Source organism: Choloepus didactylus, chromosome 2, assembly GCF_015220235.1.
Source record: "Choloepus didactylus isolate mChoDid1 chromosome 2, mChoDid1.pri, whole genome shotgun sequence".
NCBI lineage: Eukaryota > Metazoa > Chordata > Mammalia > Pilosa > Megalonychidae > Choloepus > Choloepus didactylus.
Window position 1 is genome coordinate 174,919,624 of NC_051308.1, and position 17,583 is coordinate 174,937,206.

General features: G+C 35.8%; 1 protein-coding gene across 4 annotated transcripts in view; it reads left to right on the forward strand.

The window, feature by feature from the left end:
- LRRC40 (leucine rich repeat containing 40) overlaps positions 1 to 17,583 on the forward strand; it is an 82,317-nt gene that overhangs the window by 33,255 nt on the left and 31,479 nt on the right. For all 4 annotated transcript variants that reach the window (XM_037826930.1, XM_037826931.1, XM_037826932.1 and 1 more), the window contains 2 exons: positions 4,656 to 4,743; positions 4,862 to 4,907. In XM_037826930.1, coding sequence (XP_037682858.1) covers positions 4,656 to 4,743; positions 4,862 to 4,907 — 134 coding nt within the window. The remainder of the gene's footprint in view (positions 1 to 4,655; positions 4,744 to 4,861; positions 4,908 to 17,583) is intronic.

Genomic DNA, 17,583 nt, shown 5'->3' on the forward strand with positions numbered 1-17,583 from the left:
ATCAGATGTATTTGCAAATTACCCTATACCCACTAGACCACAATTAGGAAGAGTACATTTTTATCTGTTTTGTTCTCTGCTCTATCTCTAGCTCCTAGATCAGTGCCTGGGCACATAGAAGGTGCCTGATAAATTTGTTAAATGTATGTAAAACCATCTAAAAGATATAAAATGCTTTGGGGACTTACTGAGAGGAATCAGGAAAGATTTCATGGCTGGAATTAGGAGGAGGCAATTTCATTGCCTAGAGTACAAAATTTAAGAAAGTACTTACTCTCAGAGTGATGCCTTACCCTAGTCCTATCTTAGCCATCTTTAAAAGATGACTGGGAATAGATATCTATTTGGTACAGGATCTAAATTTTCTAAATGGTACAACTCTACAGTCGATTTGTTCAAACACCACAATTGCATGCAACTTTGAATAGGAAGTGAGATACGGTAGGTTAGTATAGGCTGGAGTGAAATAGTGACACATCCCAGAGTAATTTGGGCAGATAATAAAAAACATATTTACAGCCTCCCCCTCCCCAGCCCTGAGGATCTGGAGGAAGGTGCGGATGTGTTGGACATCCTCACCTGGACTGGTGTTGATGTTGTCACAAACACTGGGACTGGCAGTTTGATATGCTGAGCCCTCGAGCATGGGACTTGCCGTTATGAAGCTCATTACCACAAAGGAGAGTCTAAACTTGCATGTAATGGTGCCTAAGAGTCTCCCCCTGAGTACCTCTTTGTTGCTCAGATGTGGCCCTCTCTCTCTCTAACTGAGCCATCTCGACAGGTGAACTCGCTGCCCTCCCCCCTACGTGGGACCCGACTCCCAGGGGTGTAAACCTCCCTGGCAATGCAGAGTATGACTCCCGGGGATGAATGTGGATCCGGCATCATGGGACTGAGAGTATCTTCTTGACCAAAAGGGGGATGCAAAATGAGACGAAATAGTTTCAGTGGCTGAGAGATTTCAAATGGAGTTGAGAGGTCACTCTGGTGGACATTCTTATGCACTATATAGATAACACCTCTTAGGTTTTAATGTATTGGAAAAGCTAGAAGTAAATACCTGAAACTACCAAACTCCAACCCAGCAGTCTGGACTCCTGAAGACAATTATATAATAATGTAGATTACAAGGGGTGGCAGTGTGATTGTGAAGACCTTGTGGATCACACCCCCTTTATCTAGTGTATGGATGAGTAGAAAAATGGGGATAAAAACTAAAGGACAAATGGGGTGGGATGGGGGGATGATTTGGGTGTTCTTTTTTCACTTTTATTTTTTATTCTTGTTTTGGTTCTATCTGATGTAAGGAAAATGTTCAGAGATAGATTGTGGTGATGAGCGCATAACTATGTTATCATACTGTGGACAGTGGATTGTACACCATGGATGATTGTATGGTGTGTGAATGTATTTCAATAATACTGAATTTAATTAAAAAAAAAAAAAGATGACTGTGGTTTACAAGTGCAGAGATAAGGTGGTGAGAATGATACACTTGACTGGAGGAAACAGCACAAAGCTTTGGGAATTCAGAAAATCACAGAGTATATTCAGAGAACAAAAAGTAGTCCAGTTAATCTGATTAATAGTGTGTCGGTAGAGAGCTTGTGAGAATTCAAGGCTTGAAAAGTAAGCTGAGGCCATATGGAAGAGACACTGGATATGCCTGTGATGAGTCAGTTTTCATTAGTTAAGATGTAGGTAGCTATTGAAAGATTATAACAAAACCAATTTTGTTACATTCTCATTTAAAAAAAATCGGTTGAAGTGGGTTGGACCTATTGAATACGAATGGGTTTGTAGGTGGGAAATCTAAAGAAAACTATTAGATTAATCTAATAATAGTTATTGCTAAGGAGCACTTGCTATATTCAGTTCATTGTATTGGCAGCTTTGTAGATTTATCTCATGTAATGAGGACCTGAACTCTGGTGGCAGTGAGAAGGGAAAAAAAGACAGTTGTGAGAGGCTTGATGAGTTAGAGTACATAGTATTTCGCACCTGATAGGCAATGTTGCAGATGGGGAGGAGGAGGAGGGTAGTGAGCAAAGAGTGATAAAAAGTCATAGAACCATAATATCTAGAGATGGAATTATTTTCAAATACAAGAATAAGACTCAGATTTACCTAGGATTGTATACCAGTTATATGTCTGAGGTTTTGAGCTTTCATGCAAGAAAGATGGGATGGCATTCACAGAAGGAGAAAGTTAAGCAAGGCAGATTTTTTCTTTGTGTATATATTTTTAAGTATTTAGGTATTTTTTAAAATTGTATATATATTTTTAAGTATTTAAGTATTTTTAAAATTAGAATTGCTTTCACATCTTGACCATAGACTTGAATACTCTGATAGTAACCACTCTTCACATTTTTCTACATATGACAGTATTTGCAGTGATCTTGCTACCCCTAAAAGTGCTTTATCTTACAAGTAATGAATGGAATAGTATCCTGCCTCTTATAAATATTTACATGTAAATATTTTCCTCATGGCAGTTTTATTAAGTCTACTGAATAAAAGCAATGGAAAGCAAGTATTTAAAACAAAAACTAAACTCAAAATTAACAAAATAAAGTAATTGGTACAAATATTTCTGATATATATGTTTCTTTTTCTCCAGAGCTCTGGATATAAAGTGTACATATCTCATAAGGTCTAGAATATAGTAAATGTTAGTTTCTTTTCCTCTTTTCCAATCCCACAGTTTCTAGATATTAGACATTTTTTAGCCATTTTGATTGCCTTCTGGAATTTTCTCTAACTAAAATATTTATTCCCCATACTGCTATGAGAGTAGTTTTTATAAAATACAAACCATTGGGTCACCTTTCTGCTTAAAAAGCTTTGAATGGTTCTCCATTGCCATGTACGCTTCTCCAAATATGGCGATGCATCAGAATCACCTGAGAAGCTTTTAGGGGAAAAAAAAAAGTACAGGTTCTGAGGCTCCCATGAATCAGAATATCAATGGGGTCCTAGAAATTTTTTTTTTTTAAAGCAATTCCTAGTAGATTTTGATGCCTCTGGTCTTTCAACCAGCAATTGGGAACCACTTGTCTTGCAAGGTCAAGTTCAGACTTAGCATAACATTCAAGGGTATCTCACCGTTAGACTTCAGTCGTTCGTTCTTGAGCATCTTTCATTCTCCTGCAGGTATTCTGCTCTGTGGCTACACTGAACTATAAAGATACCAAGTATTTCCTCATTTTCTGCTTAACCCTAGAATGCCTTTTTCCTGCTTCATTGCCTGATAGACTCCCATTCCTCTTTTTAGGCCCACATCCAAGCTTTGCAACTCCTTGTACACCCCCAGTTTCTACATCTTTACTCTCATAGCAACTTTGCTGGTTTAGCATTTATCTTATTATTAATGTTTTTATATCATTCATTTGTTGATGTATAATTTACATACAATAAAATTCCAATTTCAAGTTTACAATTTGATGACTTTTGACATTTGTATACATTCATGTAACCATCATTGCAGTCATGTATGTAGAACATTTTTATCTCCCCCAAAATTTTCCTTGTGTCCTTTATAGTCAATTCCCTCCCACATCCCCAGCCCCTAGAAACTACTGATGTGCTCTGTTGCTGTAGTTCTGCCTTTTCTAGACTTTCATATAAATGGAATCCTACAGTATATAGTTTTTGTGTCTGGCTTCTTTCATACAGCATATGAATGACCTTTTGAGAGTCATTCATATGGTTGTGTGTATTCATAGCTCGTTCATTTATCCTGCTGAGTAGTATTCCGTTCTACAGAGATATACTATGGTTTGTTCAGCTCTTCGCTAATTAGCTGGTGGACATTTGGATTATTGTCTATTTTGGGGCTATTGTGAATAAAGCTGCTATGAACATTCACATACAAGACTCTGGACAGTATTTTCATTTCTCCTGGGTAAATATGTAGGAGTAGGATTGCTGGATTGTATGGTAAGTATATGAAATGTATATTTAACTTTGAAAGATAATGCTTTCTTAACTGGTTGTACTATTTCATATTCTTGCCAGCAACATGATAATTCGTATTATTATATTTTAGTTAACCATATATGTGTCTTCTTACTTTTTTAAGTTGGGAACTCCTTATGGGCAAGGATCTTAATATCCCTACTCCAGTGCCTAGTATACTGTAGGTGCTTAATAAATCTTAATGAGATTGAATATTTATATTTATAAACACAGGTTATCTTTTTGTGTGTTGAAGATTAAAAAATGACTTTTCTTATTGAAAGAAAATGAATTGGTGATTGAAAATCATTTTTTTCCTTTTGCTTGTTTATTTTTCATGTAGAAAGAATTTTGTTTATTCATGGGGCAAAATCAAAGCGTTTAGTGTGAGTGGGGCATAGTTATCTTGAATCACAGATTGATGGAAAGCTATATTTTGGAACATTTACTTTTTAGCACTGAATATAATTTAGCCAATGTATAGCTCAAATTCTTTTTTAGCAATCTCTAAATGACAATTTAATCTGATTTTTCTTTTATACAGTCAACATTCATTTAAAAGGTAAATGCTTTAGATCTCCTTTGAGACAATTATATAATGTATACTCTGTCATATCTTTTTGGTTTTATGCTCAAGTATTTGGTTGAATTATATTTAATGTTTTCCTTGAAATAAATTTAATCTTTTTTAGTCTGCCCTATACATTGGGGAACCTTCGTTTGAAATTCTTGGCACTAGAAGGGAATCCTCTGAGAACGATTCGAAGAGAAATTATAAATGTAAGTATATTTAGAATTAAACTTTTTGTTTTGAATTTGAAATTCAGGCATACATGTTGATCTATAAAACTACAAGACATATCTTGGTGAATATGTGTTTTTCCCTCCACCCTTTCAGAAAGGAACTCAAGAAGTCCTAAAATATCTACGAAGCAAAATTAAAGGTACTTTTAAATTTTCTTCCATATTTAGAAAGGTATGACAGGTGGTGAAATGTTAATAATAAGTTTAAATGTTCTCTGGATATAAGCATGTAGAGGAAATGGTCCTGAGCAGTGTGGCTCTAATTCTGAATCCATAGAGACAGTTAAGTATGCTGAAGTTATGAAATGTCCTTAAACTCATAATAATGTCTATTTTTAATCTCTTTTATTTGTGAAAATATGAATGATAACAAAGATTCAATAAGTACCTAGTACTTTGAAAAAGGAGCAAAACTTGACTTTCAGCTTATTTATGGGTTTTATTGACTAAGAAGTTTATTAACAGTTATTTGAGTGTTTGCTGTTCATGTATAGCTTTGCTAATATCTGACAAAAATAAAGACAAAACATGTTTTTCAGGGTATGCTAATGTAGCGTGAACATGCACCCGAAGTGAAAAATGATACATAATTTAATTTTTATTTTTAATGCTTTGAAGAAATGTGCTATATCACAGTTCTTATTTCACATCTGTCATGGTAACATAAACTACAGCATTAAGAAAAATGTAAGCTTCATTTTACTGCTTCAGTTTACTGCTGCTTATCAAACCACTCCAAAACTTAGTGGATTAATACGACAGTTGTTTATTTAGTTTACAACTCTATTGGTTAGCAGTTTGGAATGGGCTCTACTGGGCAGTACTTCTTCTGGTCTGGGCCAGGGTTGGCTGAAGCTTTCTTACAATTCTACAGTCATCTGGTGGTTGATAGCTTCATTATTGTATCTGGCACTTGGTTGGCTGTTAGCTGGGGTATTGAGAAACATGTCTCTTGTCATTCAGAAGACTAGTCCTGACTTATTCAGATGGTACTGGTTGCAGGGTCCACAAGAGCAGCATGAAAGAGGACAAATCTCAATGCACAAGCACTTTTCACATCAAATTTGCTAATGTCCATCGTCCAGAGAACTTCATAAGCTTGCTCATAGCCAGTGTGGGAGAGAAGGTGGAAGAAAGATCAGTAGTATTTTTAATATTTTCTTTACAGATAGATTATTAGATGCTTTTATTATATAAGTTCATTTGGGTCCTTCTTTCAAATTATTACCTAAAAGCAAGCTATCAGATGTCTTAGTTTAGTACTTCACTACATTATAGTTTGGTCTCACTTGTCTGAACATAAGGTCTGCATTTTTATTCTTTGAAAGGTCTGACATTTTATTTAATTTGAATTAGTTTCCAAAGGTATAATTCCCTTTTTTGTGTGTTATAAAATATTCATTGTTCTAGTGTGGAACAGTATTCTTCTTTTTCCTTTTTTATTATACGATTTCGGGGGGTGGGGTGGGCATTTTCAAAGGGGTAACTCATATGCTATCAGTTTTTCTTTTAAAAACTGTTTTAGTTCCTGAATAGTACTTTTTTGTTTCCAGTCCATCTTTTGTGTGGCCTTCTGACTGATTTTAGTAAAATAAAAATTTGATGATGTAAGTTCTCTTGCTTAAAATCTTTGTATGTCAACCTTACGTAAACAGAATAGGTTTAAACAATATAGTGTAACAGTATTCGATGCCTACCTTTTTAACCTCTTCCTTTGCCATGTCTGTCTACTTAAATTATACTACATATCATACTCGGAATTTTACTTCTATCTAAAATAACTGCCTCTATGCCTACTTATTTCTTCCAAATTCTGTATAAACATTACAAACTGTAAGTCATTTTCCCTAACCTCTTTCCATTTTTCTAACACATTTAATAGCTTATTCGTCTATAATCACTTTGCTTTGAAAGTTTCTCTTAACTGCATTTTTACAGTATTGTAATTATTATTATTTAAAACAGTATTTCCCCTCTTGGACTTTTGAGGTTCTTGATGTCATCTTTATATATATCCCGCACCTAGTCTAGCACTGTATTGCCAGTCAGCAAATATTAACTGAATAAGATAATTGCATAGTTCACCAGTTTCCATTTTTTAATTTTTCTCTTCAAAGAAGTTGTCAAAATAATTTTCTAAAAACCTTTTTGCCTGTCAATGCAAGAGTTTCCTTCCTTCTCCAAATATACCTTTTTTCTATAAAACTTTGATTATCAGTTAGATGAATCAATTAGAGGTATATCAGAATAATCAAATTCTTATGTACTCAAAAAACCAGGATGAACTTCTTGTAAGTTACATTTGTGTACAAACATTTCTGTTACACAACCTCTGCAAAGATGGCAGATTGAATCTATGCATCTATTTTCATTCTCTCCAGAAACCCCACTAAAACAAAAGTAACGGACATGTTTTTAAAGGCATACATCTATAAAGATAGGGAGAATGGGTTCAAAGAAAACAATAACAAAAGTTTAGAGGTTGGAAAGTAAGTGAACAAGTGGTAAGTGAGTTAGTACATCATAAAAGGCTGAACTGGAAGCCCATTACTATATTCTTCTGAATAAATTTGGTGATTCAAACCTAATGGCATTTGATTTAAAAACCATTATAGAAGTCAGGAAATATCTTAAAACAATAGTTAAGTATCTTAACTAAAATTCTTTTTAGACATTTTCAGAGTAGTTTAATTTTCTGTTTTATAAATAATACCATCCCTATATAACACAATATTAGTAACCTTGCACAAAGGTGGAGTTGGAAAGCCATATCCTGGCAATGTTTGTGTTAGATGCAGCATAGGATATTTAAGCTGGAGGAAACCTTAGAGATTATATTGATCAAATTTCAAAAAGAGAGATCCAGAAAAAGCTAATTGACTTTCACAAAATTATGTAACTGGTTTGATTGAGTGAACAAATATTTAGTCATTTATTCAACAAATACTTATTAAGTGCTTAGTACCACTCAGTGTGCTAGTTGCTAGAGATTCAGCGGGGAGCAAAACAGACATGGCTATTTGCAATTCCCCTTATATTATACATACACATATTTGTTCTTATTGCAAATTATGAGTTCCTTGTCAGCATATGCTTTTAACACTTGTATTTTGAAGTCCAAAAAATCATGCTATTTTCTAGTGCTCATGCTCTTCGTGATGGAATTGAAACACAAATCTTGACGCTCAGACAAATTCACTATTAAGGCCTTTGAATTGTTAGTATTGGAAAATAAACTCATTGGTATTTTAAGGTGCAAGAATGATTGAATATATTGGGGTATATACTGAGCTTTTGTAATGAAAAGACCCCAAAATGCAATGGTTTAAGTTAGATAGTAGTTTATCTTATCTAACACTGGTCCAAATGTAAAAGGTACAGGGCTGATAATGTGGGTCTGCCACCTTCAATGTGTAAGCTTCTATTTCTGGGACTAAAGCAGCTACTCTAGTTCTTGTCATCTCTCAGTCATCAGTAAGGGGCCAAGAATCCAAATCTTTATAAGGGCAAGATCCAAAAGTATCACATATCACTTCTGATCATACACCATTGGTCAGAACTTAGTCACGTGGCCATACATGTAAGCAAAGCTGGGAAATATAGTCTTTATCTGGATTCTCTGCAGGTGAAGAACAGAAATTGGTGAAAATGTGCAGTCTGCCACAGCAAGCAATAATTTAAAGCCCACTGGACAAGTGTCAATGGAATCTTTACTGTGAACTTCTCTCTATATTTTCATGTTCGCTTCAAATTTTCATAGCCTTTTCATCTTTCAGGACTTTATGTTGTCTCTGCCTTTTCTTCTTTGTTTATCCTCATTTTTCCTTTTTTATATTGGTGTAGGAAATTTTTTTTATTTAAATCAGGACAGTAAACCAAAAGAAAACCAACAAAAGCCAAATATAAATAAGGAGTAGCTTTATTTCCTTGTTTAAGACATATAGAAGTAGAAAATATCCAGTTCAGCTGCTTTTAAAATTAATGAAAGGAAGTATGCAAATGCCCAAAGCCTGAGAGAAAGTTATTTACTTTTTAAGACCTTTCCAGTTTATTGTTTTGCTTCTTGCCTACGTCTGATCAGTCAGTTTATTGGCATCTATCATTCTTCCTTCTTTCCCTGGTTGCCCAATCACTTGTTAATAATCCCTTGGGATCTGCTGACATTTGTAGCTTCGAGGGCTTAGTTCTCATCTTTTCCATTTTCTTGGTGTTTGTACAGTTATGTATACTTAGAATATAGCATGATTCCTTTGAACTTCAAGATAGAGTTGTTCAAAGCATATGTTGCTAAAGAGCTTATAATTGCAACAGTCCTATGAAGAACAATTATGTGTATGTACATCGTAAGGGGAATTATAATAATGAGAATTGGTACATTTATTTTCAGTTGGTCCAAAACTTTGCACATGTATACAAGTAAAGGTCCCAAGACAATTTCCTTATCAAGGTATAACTTTATTTTCTATAAGCAATAAAGCTTTTTCTCAGTGAGAAAGAACATATTACATACATCCCTAGAGGCGCATAAGAATCACTTGTGGAGCTTTAAAAAAAAAAAAATGCCTAGTCCAATTTCCAGACCAATTAAATCAGAATTTCTGGGGATTGGGCTCCAAGCCTTTTAAACAATAGTTTAGAGTAGAATTGGATTTAATTGCCTCTAAATATCCTAGAGTTCTTTGAGGAAAAGTTGGACCACTTTATTGCTATTTTTTTTTCCTCTTCAGCTTTTCTCACCTTGTTCTTTCTAACTGCTCTCTTCAGTTTTAGAGTTAGAAATTGAATGTGTGAAGATTGAGGATGGTGTTGAATGTTTGATTTAAGAGAAATTGGTAGAATGCGATAAAAACTTTGTGTTGAAATGAGGGGACTTAACAACAGAAACTGATTATTTACTTTGAGTATACCGAACAATTCAGAATCATGAAGTCACTTACCATTTGAAAATAATATTAGAATTTTTGAAAATTAGTAAAATGCGGTTGTCTGTGATGCTTCTTGTCTATGGTGTTTCAGTATAGACGCATTTTCTACACATTCCTCAACTCTAGTGTGAAAGAAAATTTTTTTTCTTTTAAATCTTATTCATTTTTCATGTGGATTAATTTATAGTCTCCCTGGTGTCTATGCAGAAGCCCAGTAATTCACCTGGGATTAAGACAACTGTCTGTAAAGTACTGTTATTTATCATTTGGTAGGAAATGTAAATTTATCCTATAAATCTCATTTGCCCTAAAAATATAACTATAAAATTATAATTATTATTTTTAAAACTTAATCTTTTGCTAAACCCAGAGTTCTTAACCATTCTCCACAGATGATGTTTTAGTGTTTTTTTTGTTTTTTTTTTTTTTAGATTTTAATTGATGTGTTTGTTATTTTGAGCCTACATTCCCTGTCTGCAAAGTAAAGATAATATCTTCTTGAAAGGTTTATTTTTGAGGATCAAAATTTGCAGAGGTGTCATGTGTGGAAGCATCCTATAATGCCCTGGAACACATCTAGAGACTATTTAACATTATTTTTGATAGATGAGTCCTGTTAGCACAGACTTTCAAATAACCCTTCTATTAATTTTTTTAAATGTTCATTTTCTGCAGGTAAAAACCAGTATCTTCAATAATTGTCAGTGGACTACAGTTTAAAATTTTGTTTTCCTTGTTTATAAAAACTCCCCTTGGGACTAGATTTAAGGCTGGCAACAACTAGCACTGTGACATGCAAATCTTATACCTACTAGTAATGGTTTGTGACAAGCGCAAAGAATATATTTTAAGCAAAGGGTAAGAAGATCTCAAGCTGGAGTGCAGCTTCTATAGTCTCCCTGATTTGGGAGATGTGTTCCTATGGTGGTGATGATGTACCTGCCCAGGGTGACATCCTGCCAGGCCACTAAACTTCTTAAATGAGTGCTTATCCCTACCATGTCATCATGAAACTTGAACTTAATTACTTTATGATTGCAAAATTTACCTCTACCCAAGCTACATCAGCTGATTCTATTTTGGTGCTGAGTTCAGTTTCTTATTGTTCTACCAGGGCCATCTTGCTTTGCTACCTGTGGTGGGCAGAAAAATAACCCTAACCCGCTTTCCCACCCCTAAAGATAATCTTGTCCTTTTCTCTGCAACCTACGAATATATTACCTTACATGGCATGGCAAAGGGGAATTAGGTGGAATTAAGGTTGCTAATCAGCTGACCTTAAAATAAGATTATCCTGCATTATACTGGGTGGGCCCAATGTAATCACAAGGATCCTTAAAAGTGGAAGAGGGAAGCAGAAGAGGAAGTCAGCATGATGCAGTATGAGAAGAAGTTGACCCACTGTTGCTAACTTTGAAGATGGAGGAAGAGGGCCACAAGCCAAGGAATGTAGGTAGTCTCTGGAAGATAGAAAGAGTAAGGAATCAGATTCTTCTCTGGGGAAAGAAATGCCACTCTGCTAAGCTTTGATTTAACCTGGTGAGAACTATTTCAGACTTTTGAAGTAAGAATTGTAAAATAATAAATTGGCTCAGGGTCACGCCACTAAATTTGTGGTAATTTGTTATAGCAACCGTAGAAAACTGAAACACTTCCCATAAACTGTATAATAATGACTTGGTATCATACTGCTTTGCAACATTGTAATAATAAGTAGTCTTTGCATTCTTATTTCCTATATTTTCAGACCTAGGATGTACTACTATGCATGGCAAGCCTGGTCAGAGTCTCCCACAGTGTCTCACTCATTCCTACATCCCCAACACCTTAGTTCAGTGACTGCTGCAAACTAGAAGCACAATAACAGTTTGTGGGGTAAATGAATAAATGTGTTATAATTAGATTTAGACCCAGGAAGGAAGGCTGCAGGCTATGTATTATCAGCCTATGTTCATCATCTTTTGTATAATAAAAGTGGGGTGCTTGACTAGAAAATATCTTAGGATGGTGGTTCTTAAACATTAGTGTGCATTGGAATCATCTGGAGGGCTTGGTAAAACACAGATTGCAAGGCACCATCCATAGTTTCTGATTTGCTAATTTGTGGTAAAGCTTGAAAATTTGTATTTGTAGTTAAGTTTCCCTGTGAGGCTGGTGCTGTTTGGGGGACCACACTTGAGGTCATTTTACTTCTCAGCCCCTCCCAGGTGCTCAGTCAGGTGCCATACTTGTCCCGTATATTCTCCAAAGAGTTGGCTTGCTTTTCTCTCCTTCCAGAGCCCTCCATTCTGTCCTTAGAGGTTGTAGTCCCGAGAAACCTAGCTAATAAATTAGTTTCCCAAAGGCACATTCTTCCCCTGTAAACTCCAGCCTTTTGCCTCAGAAAGTAAACATTCAGTTAGTCCATTTTAAGAGTAATAGAGGTTAATAAGGTAAAACAAAAAAAATTTTGAAAAAATGAAATGGAGAAATAAAATAAGTGGCAAAATCTTATAAATGCTTGCTATTGTTGATAAGAACCTATATTTTCTGATTCCCTTCTGAGGTGGTTACTCCCTTGGGAGCTTTCCGTGGCACTCCTAGATTGTATAAACCTTCCCACCCACTCTTTTTTTTTTTTTCAAAACCATAAAAATAAAAATCTTTATTTGCAGTATTAACTTCTGTAGGTTTTTGTTTTACAGTTGGTTACAAATGGAAGGAAAACAAACCAAAAAAATTTAATCCCTTCCCATTTGCTTATCCACATAGATCTGATAAATACTAGCAGTCATTTGCCTTTGAAGATGGCCAGACCAGAATCTCTACTTATTGCCAGATGTAGTTTAATCCCATGGGGACTCCAGACAAAAACAAGGCGCTGTCTTCATGGCACCAATGATTCCCTAGACTGACTGTCATAAACTTATATTGGCAAATCAAAATCCTTGGCAAAATAAAACACTTATTGTATCACCACTCCCAGGAATATCCAGTAAACTTGACCTAAAAAATACAAATGCAAAAGTTGCTGAATATTTTTCAAAGCGTTGATAAGTTCAGCCAGAGAATCAAATTACATCTGCACTTAATTTGTGTATGCAACTTTACTTACAGACATTAGGTAAGACCAAAAATTTTTTTTCTTCATTCTGTGACTTTTGATTATTAGCAGCAGCTCTCTCATCCATTCATTAAACAAACATTCATTTAATGCTTACTATAGGTCATGTTCTGAGCTAGATTCTGAGGATACTAAGAGACATATATCCCTTTGGAGGGAGAATAGGGAGGCAAAAGGTCAGCCCTAAGAGCGCTGTAATAGTGTAGGTGAGAAGTTTTGAGAGCCTCAATCAAGACAGTAGCAGTGGAAGTGAAGAAGACGGGACAGATTTCAAAAAGGTTTAAAATATAAGTTATCATTTACACCCACAGATCACCAGTGTGAGGGGGGAAATAAAGGGAGTTTGGGATGACGCTCAGGTTTCTAGTTCGGTCCTTAACCATAGTGGAGAAGGAACAGTTTATACGGTAGAAGATAAGTTCAGTTTTTGTTTTTTTTTTTTTTTTTAATCTTCATTTTATTGAGATATATTCATATACCACACAGTCATACAAAACAAATCGTACTTTTGATTGTTCACAGTACCATTACATAGTTGTACATTCATCACCCAAATCAATCCCTGACACCTTCATTAGCACACACACAAGAATAACAAGAATAATAATTAGAGTGAAAAAGAGCAATTGAAGTAAAAAAGAACACTGGGTACCTTTGTCTGTTTGTTTCCTTCCCCTATTTTTCTACTCATCCATCCATAAACTAGACAAAGTGGAGTGTGGTCCTTATGGCTTTCCCAATCCCCTTGTCACCCCTCATAAGCTACATTTTTATACAACTGTCTTCGAGATTCATGGGTTCTGGGTTGTAGTTTGATAGTTTCAGGTATCCACCACCAGCTACCCCAATTTTTTGGAACCTAAAAAGGGTTGTCTAAAGTGTGCGTAAGAGTGCCCACCAGAGTGACCTCTCGGCTCCTTTTGGAATCTCTCTGCCACTGAAGCTTATTTCATTTCCTTTCACATCCCCCTTTTGGTCAAGAAGATGTTCTCCGTCCCACGATGCCAGGTCTACATTCCTCCCCGGGAGTCATATTCCACGTTGCCAGGGAGATTCACTCCCCTGGGTGTCTGATCCCATGTAGGGGGGGAGGGCAGTGATTTCACCTTTCAAGTTGGCTTAGCTAGAGAGACAGGGCCACATCTGAGCAACAAAGAGGCATTCGGGAGGAGGCTCTTAGGCACAACCATAGGGAGGCCTAGCCTCTCCTTTGCAGCAACCGTCTTCCCAAGGGTAAAACCTGTGGTAGAGGGCTCAACCCATCAAACCACCAGTCCCCTATGTCTGTGGTCATGTTAGCAACCATGGAGGTGGGGTAGGCGAATACCCCTGCATTCTCCACAGGCTCCTCAAGGGGGCACTGCATCTTTTTTTTTTCCTTGTTTTTTTTTTTTTTTTTTTTTTAAACTTTCCCTTCTTTTTTAAATCAACTGTATGAAAAAAAAGTTAAAAAGGAAAAAAACATACAATAAAAGAACATTTTAAGGAGACCATAACAAGGGAGTAAGAAAAAGACAACTAACCTAAGATAACTGCTTAACTTCCAACATGTTCCTACTTTACCCCAAGAAAGTTACCTAATATAGCAACATTTCTGTGAACTTGCTCCTACTATATCCATCAGAAATTAACAGACCATAGTCATTCCTGGGCATCCCCAGAACATTAAATAGCTTCCCACCCACTCTTAACAACCACCGGTCCCATAACAATTACCTTCAAGATACTGCTATCATTGTTCTTACTATACTGTTCTGTGATTTTTTTTGTTTATCTTGTCTACTGGACTGGTACATCTTCTGCCCCTTTTCTTTCTATAATTGAGCCTACCACCCTACTGTTAACACCTTGCATTGGTGTGGAAAACTTGTTAGAATTGATGAAAGCACATTTTTTAAATTGTACTATTAACTATAACCCATGGTTTAACCTAGTACAGTTCTATAAATATTTTTTTTAATTTTTATTCTATTACCATATATATAACCTATTTCCCCTTTTAACCACATTCAGATATATATTTCATTGCTATTAATTATGTTCACAATGTTGTACTACCTTTACCACCATCTATTAGCAAAACATTTCCATCATTCCCAATAGGAACCCTGTACATTTTAAGTCTTAACTTTCTATTCATATCCCCACCCCATCCCCTCGTAACTTATATTCTAGAGTCTGACCCTGAGTTTGCATATTCTAGTTATTTCATATCAGTGAGATTATACAATATTTGCTCTTTCGTGTCTGGCTTATTTCACTCAACATGCTGTTGAAGACAGTTTGGCAGTTCCTCAGAAAGTTAAACATGGAATTACCGTATTATTCCACAACCCCACTACTAAATGAATACCCAAAACAATTGAACAGACATTTGTATCCCGATGTTCATTGTGGTATTATTCACAATTGCCAAAAGATGCAAGTAACCCAGGTGCCCATCAATCGATGAATGGATAAACAAAATGTGATATAGACAACATTGGAATTTTATTCAGTCATAAAAAGGAATAAAGATCTGATATATACAACAGCATGGATGAACCTTATAGTTGATTAAGGGTTTATTTTTTCTGCTTTATGTGATTGACCTCCTATTTGGCCACATTCCTGTCAGTCAGTTGCATGATTGACGAGCTGTTTTTTCTCCCTGGAAGTTTATAAGGTCTTCTCTTTGTTGCTTTGTTCTGAAATATCATGATGATGTTCCTTGGTGTGGTTTTATTTTTTTTTTAATGCAATTTTATTGAGATATATTCACACAATACAGAAACCATCTGAAGTATACAATCTCCTGTTCAAAGTATAATCACATGGTTGTACATACAACCTCATGTTCACATTTAGAATATTTTCATTACTCCAGAAAATAAATAAAAGTAAAAAAGGAAGCCCTAATCCTCCCGTATTCCTTATCCTCCTGTTCCAGTTTGCCAACATTGCCAGAGTGCAATATACCAGAAATGAATTGGCTTTTACAAAGAGGGTTTATTAGTTCACAAATTTACTGTTCTAAGGCCATGAAAATGTTCCAGTTAAGGCATCAACAGGACAATACCTTCTCTGAAGAAAGGCTGATGGCATCTGGGGCTCCTCTGTCTCATGGGAAGGCACATGGTTGGCTCTGCTGATCTTTCTCTCCCGGGTCTAGCTTCTGATTTTAGTGGCTTTCTCCAAAATGTCTCTGAGCTTCTATCTCACCTTCTCTGAGCTCTTTCTAAACTGTCTCTGCCTTTTAGCCTCTCATAGAAGACTCCAGCAAGAGGATTAAGACCCACCTTGAATGGGTGGGGTCACATCTCCATGGAAGCAATCTAATCAGAAGGTCCCACCCATAATAGGTCTGCCTCCACAAGATTGGATTAAAAGAACATAGGCTTTTCTGGGGTACATAACAGATCCAAACCAGCACACCCTCCATATTACTGATCCATAGTGTTGGTGTGGTTATTTGTTACTGTTGATGAAAGAGTATTAAAACATTGCTGTTAAGTATAGTCCACAGTTTGCAATAGTTGCATTTTTCCCATATACTCCTGTATTATTAATTCCTTATAATAGTGTCATACATCTGCTCTAGTTCATGAAAGAACTTTTTTATATTTGTATAGTTAATCACAATTGTCCACCACATGATTCACTGTTATACTTTCCCACGTTTTAACCTCCAACTCTCCTTCTTCTAACATACATGACTAAACTTCTCCTTTCCACCACACGTACACACGGTTCAGCCCTGATAATTATTCTCATGGTAACATGCTACCATCACCTCTGTTCATTTCCAGATGTTTAGGTTCACCCTAGTTAAACATTCTGTACATATTCAGCAACCACTCCCCATTCTTTAGCCTCATTCTATGTACTGGTAACCTATATTCTATATTTGATGTCTATGAGTTTACATATTATAATAAGTTCATATCAGTGAGATCATAGAATATTTGTCCTTTTGTGTCTGACTTATTTCCCTTACCATAATGTCCTCAAGGTTCATCCATGTTGTCTTATGCTTCAGGACTTCATTCTTCCATACTGCTGAATAATTTTCCATGGTATGTATATACCACATTTTGTTTAATCATTCATCTGTTGATGGACACCTTGGGTTATTTCCATCTTTGGCAACTGTGAATAATGCTTCTGTGAACATTGGTGTACAAATGTCTGTTCACGTCACTGCTTTCAGTTCTTCTGGGTGTATCCCGAGTAGCGGGATTGCTGGGTCATAAGGGAACTCTATACTTAGCTTCTTGTGGAATCCCCAAACCATCCTCCACAGTAGTTGTACCATTTTACATTTCCACCAGCAGTGAATAAGTGTTCCAATTTCTCTACATCCTCTCCAACATTTGTAGTTGCCTGCTTGTTTAATAGTGGCCATTTTAGAAGATGTGGGATGAAATCTCATGGTGGTTTTGATTTGCATTTCCCTAATAGCTAGTGAAGCTGAGTATCTTTTCTTGTGCCTCTTAGCCATCTTTATTTCCTCTTTGGAGAAATATTTATTCATGTCCCTTGCCCAGTTTTTAATAGGGTTGTCTGTGTTTTTAGTGCTGAGTTTAGGATATCTTTATATATGTACTGGATATCAAACCCTTATCAGATATGTGGTTTCCAAATATTTTCTCCCATTGAGTCGGTTGCCTTTTCACCCTTTTGACAAAATCCTTTGAAGCACAGAAGTCCAGTATTCGATTTTGAGGAGTTCCATTCATCTATTTTTTCTTTTCTTGCTTTTGCTTTCGTTACAAAGTCTAAGAAACTACCACCTATCACTAGATCTTG